General features: G+C 42.6%; 1 protein-coding gene across 8 annotated transcripts in view; it reads right to left on the reverse strand.

Moving 5' to 3' along the window:
• FRY (FRY microtubule binding protein) overlaps positions 1-17,517 on the reverse strand; it is a 328,350-nt gene that overhangs the window by 37,706 nt on the left and 273,127 nt on the right. For all 8 annotated transcript variants that reach the window (NM_001205616.1, XM_024999814.2, XM_024999812.2 and 5 more), the window contains 8 exons: positions 15,442-15,563; positions 10,346-10,533; positions 9,237-9,331; positions 7,431-8,038; positions 6,140-6,237; positions 5,635-5,805; positions 3,012-3,152; positions 864-1,043 (listed from right to left, as the gene is read on the reverse strand). In NM_001205616.1, the coding sequence (NP_001192545.1) occupies positions 864-1,043; positions 3,012-3,152; positions 5,635-5,805; positions 6,140-6,237; positions 7,431-8,038; positions 9,237-9,331; positions 10,346-10,533; positions 15,442-15,563 (1,603 nt within the window). The remainder of the gene's footprint in view (positions 1-863; positions 1,044-3,011; positions 3,153-5,634; positions 5,806-6,139; positions 6,238-7,430; positions 8,039-9,236; positions 9,332-10,345; positions 10,534-15,441; positions 15,564-17,517) is intronic.

A 17,517-nucleotide genomic window follows, 5' to 3' on the forward strand; every position in this document is an offset into this window, starting at 1 on the left:
ACAAAGTGGACAGACCATGGTTTCTGCTTTAGGGGGCTTAGCGGTCATGGGGTAAGAGAGACAGGAAAGCAAATGTATTTTTATATCTTAGACTAACATACTTAAGTGCAGGTTTCCAAAAGTTTGTTCATGGACCAGCAGGTAAATCGGACTATTTTGTGTCCTCTTTTCTTCCTGACTCCTTAGTTTGGTTCATAGGTCTCTTCTCTCCACATTTCCTTTCTTTCTCAAGGCAAGAATTTAAATGGTGGTACTGTAAAAAGCAGTGTGGGAGACTTCCCTTGATGGTTCAGTTTTTAGAACTCCATGTGCCCACTGTAGGGCCCGTGGGTTTGATCCCTGGTCGGGCAGCTAAAATCCTGCATGCCATGTGACCCCACCAAAAAAACTGAACTTAATAAAAATGAAAACACAACATATCAACTTTAAAAAAATTGTTAAAGAAAAAAAAGCATTGTGGCTTGGGGAAATGACCATAAGGGCAGATTCCATAAATCTCGGTCATTCACTGGTTTGGCTACAGTTCAGGAAAGAAGGTTGCAGATACCAGACAGGACGTGGCAGCAGTCAGATAAAGAATGAGTGAAGCTCATGGTTTAAAATGCTTAAGATCATTCCATTTTAAAAATTGTCTTTTCTGTGGAATCGTTTTTACATAACTGAGGCTAGCTTCTATTTTTAAAAGCTGCCAAATGAGAGCCCCTATGAATGTGTTCTTAAAAAAGAAAAAAAATAGGACCTCATTAGGCCTTAGAAGCTTTCATGTGACATAAATGTAAAGGAAGCCCTCCTTCTCCAGGCAGCTAGTTTAGAACTTTGCTCCTATGCATTCACGCTAAAGTTCACGGGAACAGTTAACATACCTCTGAGATATCAAAGTGGAAGTCTAGGGTTTTTCCAGGTAATTCCTTGGATGAGCTCGTCCACACTCGATGTATTTCTATCTTTGAGAGGTCGCTGTGTTGGTAGGAAGGCAAAACGAGGCTGGCCGATCGAGAAACCACCAGCTTCAAAATATTCAGAGCTTCTCTCCAGTGAATGCTCTGAAGGAAATGAAACAGTCAATACTTAAAAACTTATTTCATTAAAAAAAAAACTAACATGCTCCTAGCTACTGAAGCTTCTCATGACCTGTCAGAACTCACTGATTTAAAACAGTGCAGGAAATCCTTTGATAAGTAAAAGGCAAATGACATAAAAAAGATAATTTAGGAGGAGCTACATTTAGGAAATAAGCAAATAAAAAAGAACAGTTTTGTCCACATTCAAATAAACAAGTTTAAAATAACAAGGTACCACTTTTGCTAATGAGGTACTTCCTTAATTTGAAAAGCAAAACAAAACAAAAAAAGCTCCAGCCTCCATTGCAGTTACGCTACTGTTCCCTCACTCCTCAAGATTCTCCCTGCCTCCAGTTTCCATCTATGCTTCCCACTTCTCTGGCTCTTTCTGCTCCATTTGCTTCCTGGGCGTCTGACCTCTGCCCTCAGCCCTCTTCTCTTCTTGTCCGTGTCTTCCTCATGACCTAACCCCGGAGTCTGGGAACCATTCTTAACTCCCCTCTTCCCTCCCTCCTGAGAATCTGACCCCTACCCCTGCCCACCTCCATTCCTGTTGGCACTGCCTCAGCTGAATCCTCCTTGGACTATTTCAGTGGTCTCTTAACTGGCTTCCCCACTTGCAGCCTCTCCTTGGGTCCATCAAACCCATTCCAGCTACAGTGATCGTTCCAGAATCTTCAGCTCAAGCCACTTCCCCGCTTAAACATCTTCAAGAGCTCCCCCTGGTGGACAAGGAGGAGTCCACACTCTTCGAGCAAGGCCTACGTGGGTAATCTCCCCTGGAATTCGCCATCCCAGCTGATGTCTCTAGCCTCTGTGCATTTCCTCATGCTGTTCTCTCATCCTGGAATGCCCTTCCTCTCCTTCCTTATCAAACTCCTACTCTTCCTGAAAGTCTCACTGTGTTTCACCATCTTTGTGTCTCTGACAACTCCCAGGCAGACCAAGACACTTTTCCCATAAAAATACTGAACATGGATAACCAGCCTGATAAATGTTATTATTTGTCTAGGACTTGGAATAAAAGCACATGAAGTAAAACGCATTCCCTTCATTGTTAACTTCTGCACAAGGGAGGTCATGGTTTGATATGAAATTAGCCACCATTCAGTAAAGATCTCAAGTACCAGGGATGATCCACAGGCATAAGAACAGGTAGTCTAATAAAACAAATTTTTTTTTTTTGAACAAGGGGCAAAGATGTGAACTGCCCCTCTGTCTCTCGTGAGTGTCAAGTGAGAAAGCGATAATGAACATCTACCACATGGTACAACTGTTACTGGAGCAATGCCACTTGGAGGAAAAAAAAAGCTTGAAAATCATTTTTAGTATTTGCAAATTCTTCAAGTAATGTGACTGGTGAAGTGAAGATGGGGAAAAAAATGTTTAAAGTTGTCAAGCTTAGTCAATGAATTTAACCAGAGAAAGCCGAGCATTTGCCCTTGAACTCTGAAACTCACCAAGTACACAGTATGTTTTGTTTGTTGGAGTATTTTTAAGTATAAGTATGCCGTTTCTTAGCCTTAGTTCCTTCGACCCTAAGTGACAATTTTCTCCTCTGAATTAACCCTTCTCATCTAAAACACCTGGTCTGGAACCAGGCACACACAAGTTGCTTCTTCCTTCTCCTTTGAAATAGAACCCCTCAAACAAGACCCTGCCCCTGCCCCCCAAGCCAGGACATGCTTTCAGTATCTGGCCTTTAAGCGCAGGAGGCAGAGACGTGTCCTCTGAAGGCTCAGGAACGCGCTAGGGCCTGGTCCTGTCTTTCTCCTCAGGACACCGCTCAGGGTGCTGGTCAGCCACTGTCTTGGCCGCTCTCAGTGTGTTACGGACATTGATAAATGAATGCGCAGCCTGGCACCCATAAAACTATGGCCGAGTACAAGCTGCATACAGAGGATGTCTTTCTGGAACAACTATCTGGAAACATGCTGGTTCAATACTCACTTGCACGTATTTTTCAATGGTCTTCAGAACTTCCACGTTGAACTGCTTTACAGGAACGACAGAAAGGTCCATGTAGCTGAGCAGACTGTGGATCACCTGCAGGAGGGGCTGCTGCATGCTGGGGAGGCCCTTCTCCAGCAGCTGTGGGGGCAACGGCAGGGTGAGTCATCTGACACCAGGTTCCACACAGAAGCACCACGGTCTCCTAGTACCTTTACGACTGCGCATTTCCTTAGAAAGGAGAAGAAAACTAACTGCTGAAGAGGGGGAGATGTTAATCAAAGGCAATGCTGTAGGCCTGATATATAAATGTAATATTCAGGGACTTCCCTGGTGGGCCCGTGGTGAAGACTCTGTGCTTCCACAGCAGGGGGCACAGGGTGTGATTCCTGCTTGAGAAACTAAGATCCCACAATGCCATGCAGCACAGCCTAATAAATAAGTAAATAAAAGCTCTTTTAAAAAAGAAAAATGCTTATAAAAATTTTTTAAAGACCTAAAAAAATTCACACAATGGAATACAACAAAATAAACCTCAAAAGGAAAGCATCAAACACCACCAGTGACTGAAAATTACAAATGAAAACAAAAGAGATACATTTACAAGTTATCAAATGGATGATGGTACTGGGGAGGTTATATATAGGAGGGATAGAAATCACCGGTGGAAACGGTAACTTGGATAATCTGGCGATTGAGATCCAGATAACTAAACGGGTTCATATCTTTTGAAATAGTAATTACATTTTTAGGAACTTTTCCAAACCTAGAGACAGATACCAAGATTTAAGTATGAGATTTCACCAAGGCATTATTTATAATGGTAAAAAAAAAAAAAAAAAAAAAAAATCCCACACAAAACAAGAAAGCTCTGTGAGCAATTTAAATATCAAACACTAGGGAAATGGATACATAAATTATGGTAATCTGTATGATGAAATACCATGTATTCAATAGAACATTTTTAAAGACAGTAAAAGATACTAGCTATATTAAGTGAAATGATAAAGAAGGGATATATAGTTTCTGTATAGTAAATGATGCTAACACTGATGTAAATGGGTGTGTGTTATACAGAAATAACACAGAAGGACACCCAACAAAACCTTACTAGTCTTTCTCTCTGGATATTTTTAATTATTTTGGATGATTTTTTTTTAACTGTTCTGTACCTTCTGAATTTTCTGCTATGAACACACACTGCTTTTATAATCAAGGAAGAAGTCAATGATATTTTCAAAAAGGAAAGAAAAATAATGAGCAAATTGATGTGACAGACATAATGAAAAAAGTTACTGTTCAAAACTAAAAGACAATAGAAATGATTTAAAGAAATGCTGAAATTCCACATCAAAAGTGGAAGAACTGAACAGTTAACAAATGAGGAAATAATTACACAAACATATTGGGTGGAAAAATGAGTATCTTCAAAAATATATGCTCTGTTAATGAGTTCAGAGCTCACAGCCATTAAACATAGTTAAGTCCTTAAATAAGATTTGAACACCCAGAATAATTTGAATAAAATCTTCCTGTCTCTGGCATGTGCTGACAGGTACCAGGGTAGTGAAAAGGAGTTTACGCTTTGGAGGCAGCTATACATCATTTCAAAGGCTGCTCTGACACCTTACACTCGTGGTAGGTTACTAAACCCGCTGATTCTCAGATTCTCTGTTATAGTCACTGAGTTATTGTTAGAATCAGTTGTTCTAACCGATTCTATACAGCATCTACGATAATACATAGTAAGTGAATACATGATCAGTAAATGAAGTTAAGGCTCTTATTACCAGTTTCACACACATATTTTACCCGTGGTGGTGGTGGTGTTTTTTTTTTTTTTTTTTAATTTTATTTTTAAACTTTATATAATTGTATTAGTTTTGCCAAATATCAAAATGAATCCATCACAGGTATACATGTGTTCCCCATTCTGAACCCTCCTCCCTCCCCATACCATCCCTCTGGGTCGTCCCAGTGCACTAGCCCCAAGCATCCAGTATCGTGCATTGAACCTGGACTGGCATCTCGTTTCATACATGATATTTTACATGTTTCACTGCCATTCTCCCAAATCTTCCCACCCTCTCCCTCTCCCACAGAGTCCATAAGACTGTTCCATACATCAGTGTCTCTTTTGCTGTCTTGTACACAGGGTTATTGTTATCATCTTTCTAAATTCCATATATATGCGTTAGTATACTGTATTGGTGTTTTTCCTTCTGGCTTACTTCACTCTGTATAATAGGCTCCAGTTTCATCCACCTCATTAGAACTGATTCAAATGAATTCTTTTTAATGGCTGAGTAATACTCCATTGTGTATATGTACCACAGCCTTCTTATCCATTCATCTGCTGATGGGCATCTAGGTGGTGGTGGTTTAGTCGCTAAGTTGTGTCCGATTCTTGTCAGCCCGCCAGGCTCCTCTGTCCACGGGATTTTTCAGGCAAGAATATTGGAGTGGATTGCCATTTCCTTCTCCAGAGGATCATCCCGACCTAGGAATCAAACCCAGGTCTCCTGCATTGCAGGCAGATTCTCTACCGACTGAGCTATGAGGGAAGCCCACTATTTTGCCCATAGAAACTATAATAGATTTTATCCTCAATTCAGGAACTTACCTCTGCCAGGTAGGTAACCATATTCAAGGTGACGTCAGCATAGGCTTCATGAAGGTACCGGCAGACCACATTGACCCACGTGGCACAGTCCCTCGTGTAGCTGTGTGTTTTATAAAGAGTCATGACGTGTGCAAGATTGGAAAGTTTGGGGTTCTTCTCTTCCAAACAAACCTTTTACGAGAAGAAAGTCAACTAGTGATACAATAGCCTGATGAATGAGGAAGAAATGTTAGCAATTTTGCTCTAAGCCCCAGCAGCCTGGAAAACTGATCGATACATTTTTGGGGGCAGCTGCAGAATACTTAGCCATTTAATTTTCACCAATTTTTTCCCACTTATTTTCTCAATAATGAAATGACCATGTGAATCAGCCGCCCAGAAACATGAATTACTAGTGATATCAGTTAGTATCTTCAGGTTTATGAAACGTTATCACCCCGAGCCTGGTAACCGCTGTTCAACATCGGGTCTTGGATCTGCCTGAGGGTGAAGCCTTAAGGCCTACCTGAGCGATTCTCTCAGCTACATCCTTACAGAACTGGTTGGGGTTTTCAAAATGCTGTATCAGCTGGGGCAGAAGACACAAGACATTCAGTGGAAACCCTGGATTAGAGAAGATACAAACGGAGATACGTGAATATGGTGCATTTGAGCCATTAACAGCATGAAGGCCTATTACAGATTTTATTCCGAGGAGATGCAAAAGCAGCCTTTTGAAGTAACTTTGATCTAACATAAAATCCATGATAAATGTACAACCACAATGGCATCTGTTCAAAGCAGGCACTGAAGTAGATTTGCAATTTTCAGATACAGTGCTGTCATGCTATCGACTGTTGCAAGTAAGGATTGTTGGCATAGATTTTAAAAAGCGGATTAAAATGAACAGAAGCACTAGTTTGAAGTTTTTATCAAAAAAATGTATTTCAAGGAAAACTTGTTTGAAAAGACACAGGCCAATCAATTTAAGTTATCAGAAAGATTCTTTGAAATGATGAGGAGCAGCTTAGTTCTACTGTATTAAGCTTTGGCTTCCTGGAAAGAATTGTGGGCCACATGCCATGGTATTAAAAATCTGGTTTGCTGATTTAATTCAAAACAACAGGGAACCAGGGGAACTTTCAAGAGGAAAATAAAGGCTCAGAAAAATAAAGGATTTAAGAGTTAATAAAAAAGAGAAAATGTCTATAAGAGCAATGGAATAAACTAGCACTGTCTGCAACGTGATCTGGAAAGCAGAAAGAAAAATCTCATGTATTATTCTTGCCCCTTTTATGCGACTGCCTTAAAAACATCTACAATAAACATAGTTCAGACTTATACAGGGCTTCCCTAGTGGCTCAGTGGTGGAGAATCCTCCTGCCAAAGTAGGAGACCCAAGTTCGATCCCTGGTCCAAGAAGATGCCACGTGCTGCAGAGCAGCTAAGCCCACGCACCACAATATTGAGCCTGCGCTCTAGAGCCTGGGAGCAGCAACGACTGAGCTGACGTGCCGCAACTGCTGAAGCTCACGCAGCCTTGAGCCCGAGCTCCGCAACAAGAGGAGCCACCACAGTGAAGAGGAGCCCCTGCTTGCCATACCTGGAGAAAGCCTGCTTGCGGCAAAGACCCAGCACATTAAAAAATAAATTTAAAAAGATTAAAGAAACACTTCTATACAAATTTTAAAAGAAAAAATAAACTATTCTCAAAGAACCATTTCTAAACACAATCATTAAAAGCGCTAAGCCCACATTATCTTATTACACAAAACACTCGTTCCACCATGACCAGAACTCAAGAGTGTGAGCTTTACCAATGGCTTGAGATGAGTCCACCATGGATACTCTGGACACTGGAGTCAGCAAGCTGAACAGCTGCAAGGTAAGGTCGGTGGTGGTGAGGGAGGTGAACCCCTTCAGCAGCAGCTGCTGCAACCCCGAAAAGTCTGCCCACTTGAGCTGCGCCTGCAGTTTCTCTAGTTTTTCTCGGTTCTCAGCTTTATCAAGTGGCATGTGAGCCAGTAGTCTGTTCAACAGCCTCAGGGCCATTAGGTATTCAAACTCAAAATCAGATTCCATCAAAGCCACTGTGACCCAAAAGATGGTGGCCAACAGGTTGGTTGGATGGTTTATGTGAGATGGGTCGGTGAGGCTGTCCTTCAAGGAGGACGAGCTTCTGGTTTTCGAGGAGAGGCCTTGTTGGGTACAGGCCTGAATTCTGTCCAGGGTGGCACTCCGAGGTGGGTCTGAGGACCGGTCGACAACACCGAACTTCTTGGGCACTGAGAAGCTCCTTTGATGCCGGCTGCGTTCTGCAGTCGCCGTGTTGCCGCTGGCTGCCCCAGGGTTCACGTTGAGTTGGCCTGTGCTCTTTCTGCTCGCCGTCAGCTTAGTGTTAGAGCTTAAGTCTGGTGATGAAGAGCTGGGTATAAGAATTAAAGAGGTCAGTAGGAATCCAGTGCATTTCAGTGAAAGGCTAGTCCTTTTAAGATCCATCAACAAAGTGGGGAAATCATTCCTTGGAAATATTACTTTCTAATCATTTTTTTCCACATTCTTAAATGAAAAGGAATATGTTTCCTTATTCTTAAACATAATGCTGTAAAAAACCAAACTTAACCACAACAATCCTCACTAACAAAACAACAAAACCAAATACTGACTTTAACTTATTGAAAAGTTAAAGAAATAAGCAGTTGGCTCTAAAGTTTACTGATCATTCATTTAATTTTTGTTTGAATTTAGGTAAGAATAATTATGAAATAAAATGTATCTAATAGGTATAAATGTTAATACTCTATTAACTGACTGATAAAAGGAACAGATACAGAAATATCTAGAAAGAAAAATGTAAATGCTTGTGTTAAAGGTCAATTTTTGTACTTATAAAATTTATGAAAAATGATTTCTAAGTGTATTCCTATCAACATTGTTGCTGAATTTTTACTGATATAGATTAACCTGTGGGTTTATACAGATAAATATATATGATGTTAGTAATTACACTAAAATTACCTATTATAAAAATGTTCACCTTAAAAATGAAACAAGGCCCAACCTGCTATAACATTACTGATTCAATTTCAAGCAAGATGAGCTTAATTTTCCAAACAGAATATGAAACTGTGAATGATTTAAAATGGGTTATTAAACATTGACAGGAACAAAGGGAATTAAAAACTAAAAAAGAAAGATCCTAAGGTAGAAATTTCTTCAAGTAAAATCAACATTTATTTCAAATGTTTTTATGGTGATGGATCAGATAAGTCTTGTATATATGCATTTAAAAAAGAATGCTTAGTTTGTTTCTATAAAATGTGATAAATAGGATAAATATATAAAATATGAAAAAATACTCATAGAAATAGGAAATTTAAAAAAACGAATATTTGTATTACCTAGAAGTAACACATTGTCTAACTTCCTGTGTATATATGTGTCTGTTGTAATTTCCTTTTTCTTTTTTTTTAACTGAAGGAAATGTCATACATACTTTCTCGGGTCACAAACAGACTTCAAAAAACTAGATTTGTTCTTTAGACTTTGCCCAAAGTCCAGGCTTCTCCAAAATATTCAGTACAGTGTATCTGATTTTAAAATATTGTTCAGCTGATGCTCACCGAGATAGTACAGTTAAGAGATCAGTGTTCTTCAAGCAGTCAGACAAGTTGTCCACGGCAGCTTCCAAGGTAAGAAGGGCTTCCATGACATAACCCTGCCAGACACACAAAGACAACATTCTGTGCCACTTACAATTACTGCTAGCATCTTGAAGATAAATTTAATGGATACAAACTTTATTCAAATACTGATACCATCTTTGAAAGCTGGACAGTCATGGCTACTTTAATTTACAATGAAATTTTAAGGGCTACTTGGGAAACTCAGATGGCTTAGGAGTTAGCAGGTAATCATGATGATTTCTCTCCCTAGATGTGAGGTTTTCAACAGATCAGTCTCATTCAAAACCCAACAGGGAGGGGTAAGGCCACAGTGGGCAAGCGTGGCCCCTTGCTGAGGGGATGGTGGGCATTTGAAACACAGAGTGGAAACATTTGGAAGCCAGAGATTAAGAGATGAAGGATGAGAAGGGCTGTGACTCGGGGCATTTTAAAGTGTGCTTCCAATGGCCAGAGGAGGAAAAGAAGCGAAAGTCTCCAGGTGTACAGCCCTCTGAGATGCACAACATTTCTGATGGAAAAGAAGGCCTTCCCTCAGCTACAGAGCTTGTAATGCCCCTGGCTTTCCACCTGTTCAGCTCTCCAGTCTCTGGGTTCCACAGTCCACAGGGTCCTCTTGTGGCATCTACTCTGCCCACTGTTTCTTTAGCTTTTCTCAGTTTATGGAAAGCCAGCCATCCAGACAGGAGTGGTGCTCTGCACAGACAAAATAGCACCCTCCCTCCCTTCTCTGGGTGAGGAGGCTGCACAACTGCATCTCAGGTTGTTAGTAAAAGGACAAAAACAAGACAAAATACCTCCCCCAGGCCCCACCAAACAAAATCAATAAAAACAAAGAGTCGCCAAAGGATTTCAGTTATTGGCTCAATAAAATTGTCCACTGAATTTCTAGAACAGCACCCCCTCTGGAGAGATACTTGTGATAACAAAAGTCAACCTCTAGAATTTTTGGCTGGGATAATTGGCAGGAGGAAGAAAGTTCAAAGAAAGTCATTAACTCCTCATCTCTGCACTGAGAGAAGGGTGAATGCCCCGCTTTCCTTCGGTACCTGAATCTCATCTCCGTGCTCGCCAATCACCTCCACCAGCCTGGAGAGGAGGTCCGACAAGGCGTGTGCTGACAGAGGTTGTTTGAGGGCCCGGAATATCTGGAAGGAGCGGCCGGCATAGTGCCGGGAGGAGCTGGCGAGGGCCGTCTGCAGCGCCACTTCACTCAGGTGCTGCTCCAGGTGGAAACCTAGGGCACAGGGGCGGGAGCAGGTCAGCACTCAGCTGCTCACCGAGGCCACCAGCCATCTGCGCGCTTACGACAGGCTGGCTGCACAGCGCCCCCTCCTGGTGGTACTCAGTTAAAATGAACCCTGTGATTGGGATTGACAGACATACACACTGCTATGTATAAAACAGACAGCTAATGCTTGTGTGTTAAGTTGCTTCAGTCGTGTCCAACGCTTTTGCGACACCATGGACTGCATCCAGCCAGGCTCCTCTGTCCATGGGATTCTCCAGGCAAGAATACTGGAGTGGGTTGCCATTTCCTCCTCCAGGGAATCTTTCCGACCGTATCCAACTGGCATCTCTTACGTCTCCTGCATTGGCAGGCGGGTTCTTTACCACTAGCATCATCCGGGAATTCCTATAACGAATGAGAAACGGCTGTATAGCGCAGGGAACTCTACTCAGTGGTCAGTGGTGACCTGAATGGGAAGGAAATCCAAAAAAGAGGGGATATGTGTATACATAAGGCTGGTTCACTTCGCTATACAGTAGAAATGTTCACCTTAACACAACATTGTAGAGCAACTATACTTCAATAAAACAAAAAATTAAAACCAAATCTGAATCAATCTTAAAGGGACACAGTGGAATAGAAAGAGTTTGGAGCAAGCTTTGTGGAGTAGAAAGCTTCAGAGCAATATGGTCCTGATTTTAAAGGAGAGATTTGGGACGCTGGGAAAGAAATTTATTCTCTGTGACCCTGTTTCCTTGTCTTTACCTTGTGAATCAGAGCATCCACCTCAAAGAGTGGTTGTGAAAATCAACTTAAAAGGGCTTAGAGTGGTGTCTGACACATCACTGGTGCTTACAAATGTATTATTAGTTATTGTGCTGCTACTGTTTGGCATCATTCTTCTGCACTTTTCACATAGAATATGTTTGCTCCTTTGTCATATGAGAACTGTTAGACACAAGTCTTGTGAATGAAGAGGAAAGTGATGAGTGGATCTGACCAGCCAGGCGGCACTAGTGGTAAAGAACCCTCCTCCCAATGCAGGAGATGTAAGAGACATGGGTTTGATCCCTGGGTCGGGAAGATGCCCTGGAGGAGGGCATGGCAACCCACTCCAGTATTCTTGCCTGGAGAACCCCATGGACAGAGGAGCCTGGGGGGCTATAGTCCATAGGGTCACAGAGAGTCAGACATAACTGAAGCGACTTAGCACATACACACGCATGTTCGCAAGCACAACCAAAGCCTGGGCCAAACTCCCTGTTCTTCAGAATCGTCCATAAACAAGCAGACATGGAGGTGCAGGCACTGCAAAGAAGGCAGGGATTGGTTGAACTTTCACCTCCTGAGTGTTTGTTCTTTCAACAGCATGAAGGTAATCTCAGCCCTCAGAAAACCATATGATTATAATAAAATGAAAACATAAGGGAAAACCCATAGCTGGAGAAGGCAATGGCACCCCACTCCAGTACTCTTGCCTGGAAAATCGCATGGACGGAGGAGCCTGGTAGGCTGCAGTCCATGGGGCCGCTAAGAGTCCGACACGACTGAGCGACTTCACTTTCACTTTTTACTTTCTACTTTCATGCACTGGAGAAGGAAATGGCAACCCACTCCAGTGTTCTTGCCTGGAGGATCCCAGGGACGGGGCAGCCTGGTGGGCTGCCGTCTATGTGGTCACACAGAGTCGGACACGACTGAGGTGACTTAGTAGCAGCAGCAACAGAAAACCATCTGATTATAGTAAAATGAAAACGTAAGGGAATATCTATAGCTGAATTCTGGGCCATTAAATCCTCCACTTGTTGCACCTCTTTATGTGCAGAAAAACCAGGCTATGCGAGTCAGTGGACCTGATAAAAACAGTGATTTGTGCTGCCTCCGTGATGGAGAGGCTCTGGGGGCACATTTGATGGTTCCATGAACAGGGATCAGGAGGGAAAATTCAGTGTTGCTGTTCCTGGTGCTACTGCCTGGCTGGCTGAGCTCTGGGACACGCAGTACACCAAATAAGACAATGCTCCTGCGGCGTCAACCAAGTGTCCTGGAAAACAGACTTCGGCACGTTCAGGGTAGGAAACACAAGATTTAACCCTTACAGGTAGTTCACAACCTATGAATGGATATTTCAAAATCGTTTTTTACATCTTTGTTTTGCTTTTCAAAACATATTTTTCTATTTAAGCCATTTTATATGTGGAGGTTAGGTCCCATGGCGATGAATAAAAACTTCTTTAAGTCACACTGTTGGAGGGACTCCCCTGCTGGTCCAGTGGTTAAGACTCTGCAACTTACACTGCCTGGGAGTGTGAGTTCAATCCCTGGTCAGGGACCTACGATCTCACATGCCACAGTGTGGCCAAAAAAATCTTAAAAAAAAAAAAGAAAAAATAAATCATACTGTTGGAAGTATTCTAGTAGGATTGCTGACCCCCAACCCCCTAAGATGATGTCCTTTGGGAAAAGCTATTTAATGAGTGGCAGAGAAAAGAAAGGGGCTTCCTAGGTGGCTCAGTGGTAAAGAACCCAACTGCCAATGCAGGAGATTTGGGTTCAATCCCTGGGTAGAGAAGATTCCCCTGGAGGAGGAAATGGCAACCCACTCCAGTATTCTTGCCTGGAGAATCCCATGGACAGAGGAGCCTGATGAGCTATAGTCCATGGGGCCACAAAGAGTCGGACACAACTGAGCGACTAAACAACAACAACGGAGAAAAGAAAAAGGTTTCCTTTTCTCCCTGTTACACAATGAAGCCACATTTCCCAGTCCTCCTCACAGTCGGATGTGACCTTGGGCTTGAGTTCTGGACAGTAGGACAGGGGGAGATGCGCTGGATGCCACACTCAAGGCTAGCAGGCAAACTCCCCTGGGGTGACCCTCCACGCACTCTGTTCCTCCACCTGCCCCTGGACACAGAGGGTTGAGTAGAGACCCTTGAACCTAGCGGGGGGCAGAGACACAGAATGGGGGGGTTCCCTGAAGCACCAGGTGGAAAGCTGCTCCCAAACATCCACACTGAACTGTGAAACAGCCTCTTGTGTTAGGTCTCTGAGCTTTGGGGCTTATTTACTATGGCAGCTATGCTACCCTGACTAATACAAGTGTTTCCAGGAACACATCTTATTGTGCTATACTGGAAGTAGGCAGAAAGCAGCCACGTTCAAGGAAATTGTAGTGAGTAAAAATATCTTGAGAAAGATGTGAAAAGACACAGAATATTCTAAGTGAAAGTGAAGTCGCTCAGTTGTGTCCAACTCTCTGCAACCCCCATGGACTGTAGCCCACCAGGCTCCTCTGTCCATGGAATTTTCCAGGCAAGAGTACTGGAGTGGGTTGCCATTTCCTTCTCCAGGGGATCTTCTCGACCCAGGGATTGAACCTGGGTCTCCCGCATTGTGGGCAGATGCTTTACTGTCTGAGCCATCAGGGAAGTCCAGAATGTTCTAAGCAGCCTGAAACATGCTCTGAGAATATGCTATATATGGCATTCATACTTTTTCTCATTTTTAGTATCTTTATACCATCAAGCGGAGAAGGAAATGGCAACCCACTCCAGGATTCTTGCCTAGAGAATCCTGTGGATGGAGGAGCCTGGTGGGCTGCCGTCTATAGGGTCGCAGAGTCAGACACGACTGAAGCAACTTAGCAGCAGCAGCAGCAGACCATCAAGAGTTTTACACAAATGAAGAGTTCACATGCATCACAAAATTTCTCCTTCAAGGCTATTGAAATGACTTTTAAGTGGGGGAAATACCAGTAAAAGCAGTCTTAATACTTCAAAGAAATTCCAAAGGGGAAACTCAAAACAAGAAATGGCAATTCCATTCTGGGAACAACTTTCCCATTTCAGTTTAACAGTATTTTTTGTTTCTTAGCATGTATCCTCTGATAATGAAAAGATATGTGGCTTATCTGGAATGTTTCAAACTGTAAAATGTGCTAATTATCAGAGCAGCCAGAAGAGCCACTGAGACATATTTACTATGGCCAGCCTGCTGAGTGAGAAAAGGCAGAGATAGCTGTTTATCAGGCTGAGGAACCAAATTTAAATTTCATACACATATCAGCTCTGCCCAAGCTGATCTGAATGGAATCCAGCTAAGGGCTTAAATATTGTGCAGCTGCTGCTGCTGCTAAGTCACTTCAGTCGTGTCTGACTCTGTGTGACCCCAGAGACGGCAGCCCACCAGGCTCCACCATCCCTGGCAAGAACACTGGAGTGGGTTGCCATTTCCTTCTCCAATGCATGAAAGTGAAAAGTGAAAGTGAAGTTTGCTCGGTCGTATCCAACTCTTAGCGACCCCGTGGACTGCAGCCTACCAGGCTCCTCCGCCCATGGGATTTTCCAGGCAAGAATACTGGAGTGGGCTGCCATTGCCTTCTCCTACTGTATGGCTACTAGTGTCTAAATTAGCATCAGACCGTGTTCAGAATATTGAGTGGTCACTGGCACAGGACTTGTCAGCAAATACTTTTAAAGCCCAAAACATTTTATTGAAAAATTATTCTTAGTTAAGAAAAACCCAGTTTGCAAGACGGACCATTTTCTCCCAGTTGAGTCTGATGACAGTGAATAAAATTTCTTTCTCATGGCCTTCTTTAAATAAAATTAATACAGGCACCGTTTTGTTGTAGTGAGGGAAATGAAGCAAGAGAACAGAGACACCGGGGAAACCGTTTGCTAGAGCATCATGCAACTACGTGTGACGTTAACTACCATTAAGTTAGGCACACCGGAAAAAGCTTCACTACCCTCTGTGAATATTCCTTGGCTATTGCTGCCAAATGGAGAATTTTACACACACACACACGCGCACACATAAATACACACACAGTGTGTAGCTGTACGGGGAGAATGAGCTCCGTTGCAGAAAAATGCTGAAAGTGGGCTTTGTAGAAACAGGATGAAGTACCTGATTTGGAATCTCTGAACACGGATACAACGTGACGTAGAAAGTTGGTGAGTTGTTCAGCACTCTTTGAATTCTGATTTTTGGGTGTGATGTCCTCGTGGCACCAAAGTGGACCAAACGCCCTTCAACAAAACACACAAACTGTCAAAAATGTAACTATCATTTTGCACAACCATATACACAGTTCTAACTCCAAAGGGGCAACAAACATTTTTTTTTTAATTTACTTATTAATTTGGTGGAAAATTTCAGTCTTATAAAGCTTAAGAGCACACTCAAAATAGAGCTACTTAACTGGGTGGAGACATACTTTTTCATGTTTTGCTCACAAAATTAAAACTTCTCAATTCACCAGGACAGTGTTCATTCAGCACGTAACAGTTTCTTTGTCTTAAATGAAATGATGTAACACGTCAAATAAAGCACAGATTTAGACACAGACCCCCTTTATACACTTCAGAATGTGCAGAGGTAACATTCTATCAGGATCACACTGTAGGTGAAGTCGCCAAACGCTGTAGGACACACTGAAGATACAACCTCTACTGTCTACTCGGTGCCTCTGTGCTAAGAGCGGGTGGATCCATGTGTGAGACTCTCAGAGAACGCCATTCACAGCACTGACATTGCTGAGCGGTAAGAAAGCCTTTCTTCCCCACAAACCAGTCAGGTCTCTGAGACACCCTGTAAGGAGGCACCACCAGCCCCTACCTGAGCTTTCTGCACGTTAAATTCTATATTGAACTGAGCTAACAGAAGTAGGAGATATTAAGAAGAGGTGGAAACAATACACAGAAGAACTATACAAAAAAGATCCTCACGATCCAGATAATCACGATGGTGTGAACACTCAGCTAGAGCCAGACATCCTGGAATGTGAAGTCAAGTGGGCCTTAGGATGCATCACTACAAACAAAGTTAGTGGAGGTGATGGAATTCCAGTTGAGCTATTTCAAATCCTGAAAGATGATGCTGTGAAAGTGCTGCACTCAATATGCCAGCAAATTTGGAAAACTCAGCAGTGGCCACAGGACTGGAAAAGGTCAGTTTTCATTCCAATCCAAAGAAAGGCAAAGCCAAAGAAATGCTTAAAATACCACACAATTGCACTCATTTTACAGGCTAGTAAAGTAATGCTCAAAATTCTCCAAGCCAGGCTTCAGCAATACGTGAACTGTGAACTTCCAGATGTTCAAGCTGGATTTAGAAAAGGCAGAGGAACCAGAGATCAAATTGCCAACATCCACTGGATCATCAAAAAAGCAAGAGAGTTCCAGAAAAACATCTATTTCTGCTTCATTGACTATGCCAAAGCCTTTGACTGTGTGGATCACAACAAACTCTGGAAAATTCTGAAAGAGATGGGATACCAGACCACCTGACCTGCCTCTTGAGAAACCTGTATGCAGGTCAGGAAGCAATGGTTAGAACTGGACATGGAACAACAGACTGGTTCCAAATAGGAAAAGGAGTACGTCAAGGCTGTATATTGTCACCCTGCTTATTTAACTTATATGCAGAGTACATCATGAGAAACGATGGACTGGAAGAAGCACAAGCTGGAATCAAGATTGCCGGGAGAAATATCAATAACCTCAGATATGCAGATGACACCACCCTTGTGGCAGAAAGTGAAGAACTAAAGAGCCTCTTGATGAAAGTGAAAGAGGAGAGTGAAAAAGTTGGCTTAACGCTCAACATTCAGAAAACTAAGATCATGGCATCCGGTCCCATCACTTCATGGCACATAGATGGGGAAACAGGGGAAACAGTGGCTGACTTTATTTTTCTGGGCTCCAAAATCACTGCAGATGGTGATTGCAGCCATGAAATTAAAAGATGCTTATTCCTTGGAAGGAAAGTTATGACCAACCTAGACAGCATATTCAAAAGCAGAGACATTACTTTGTCCACAAAGGTCCATCTAGTCAAGGCTATGGTTTTTCAAGTAGTCATGTATGGATGTGAGAGTTGGACTATAAAGAAAGCTGAGTGCTGAAGAACTGATGCTTTTCAACTGTGGTGTTGGAGAAGACTCTTGAGAATCCCTTGGACTGCAAAGAGATCCAACCAGTC

This window comes from Bos taurus, chromosome 12 (genome assembly GCF_002263795.3).
Source record: "Bos taurus isolate L1 Dominette 01449 registration number 42190680 breed Hereford chromosome 12, ARS-UCD2.0, whole genome shotgun sequence".
NCBI lineage: Eukaryota > Metazoa > Chordata > Mammalia > Artiodactyla > Bovidae > Bos > Bos taurus.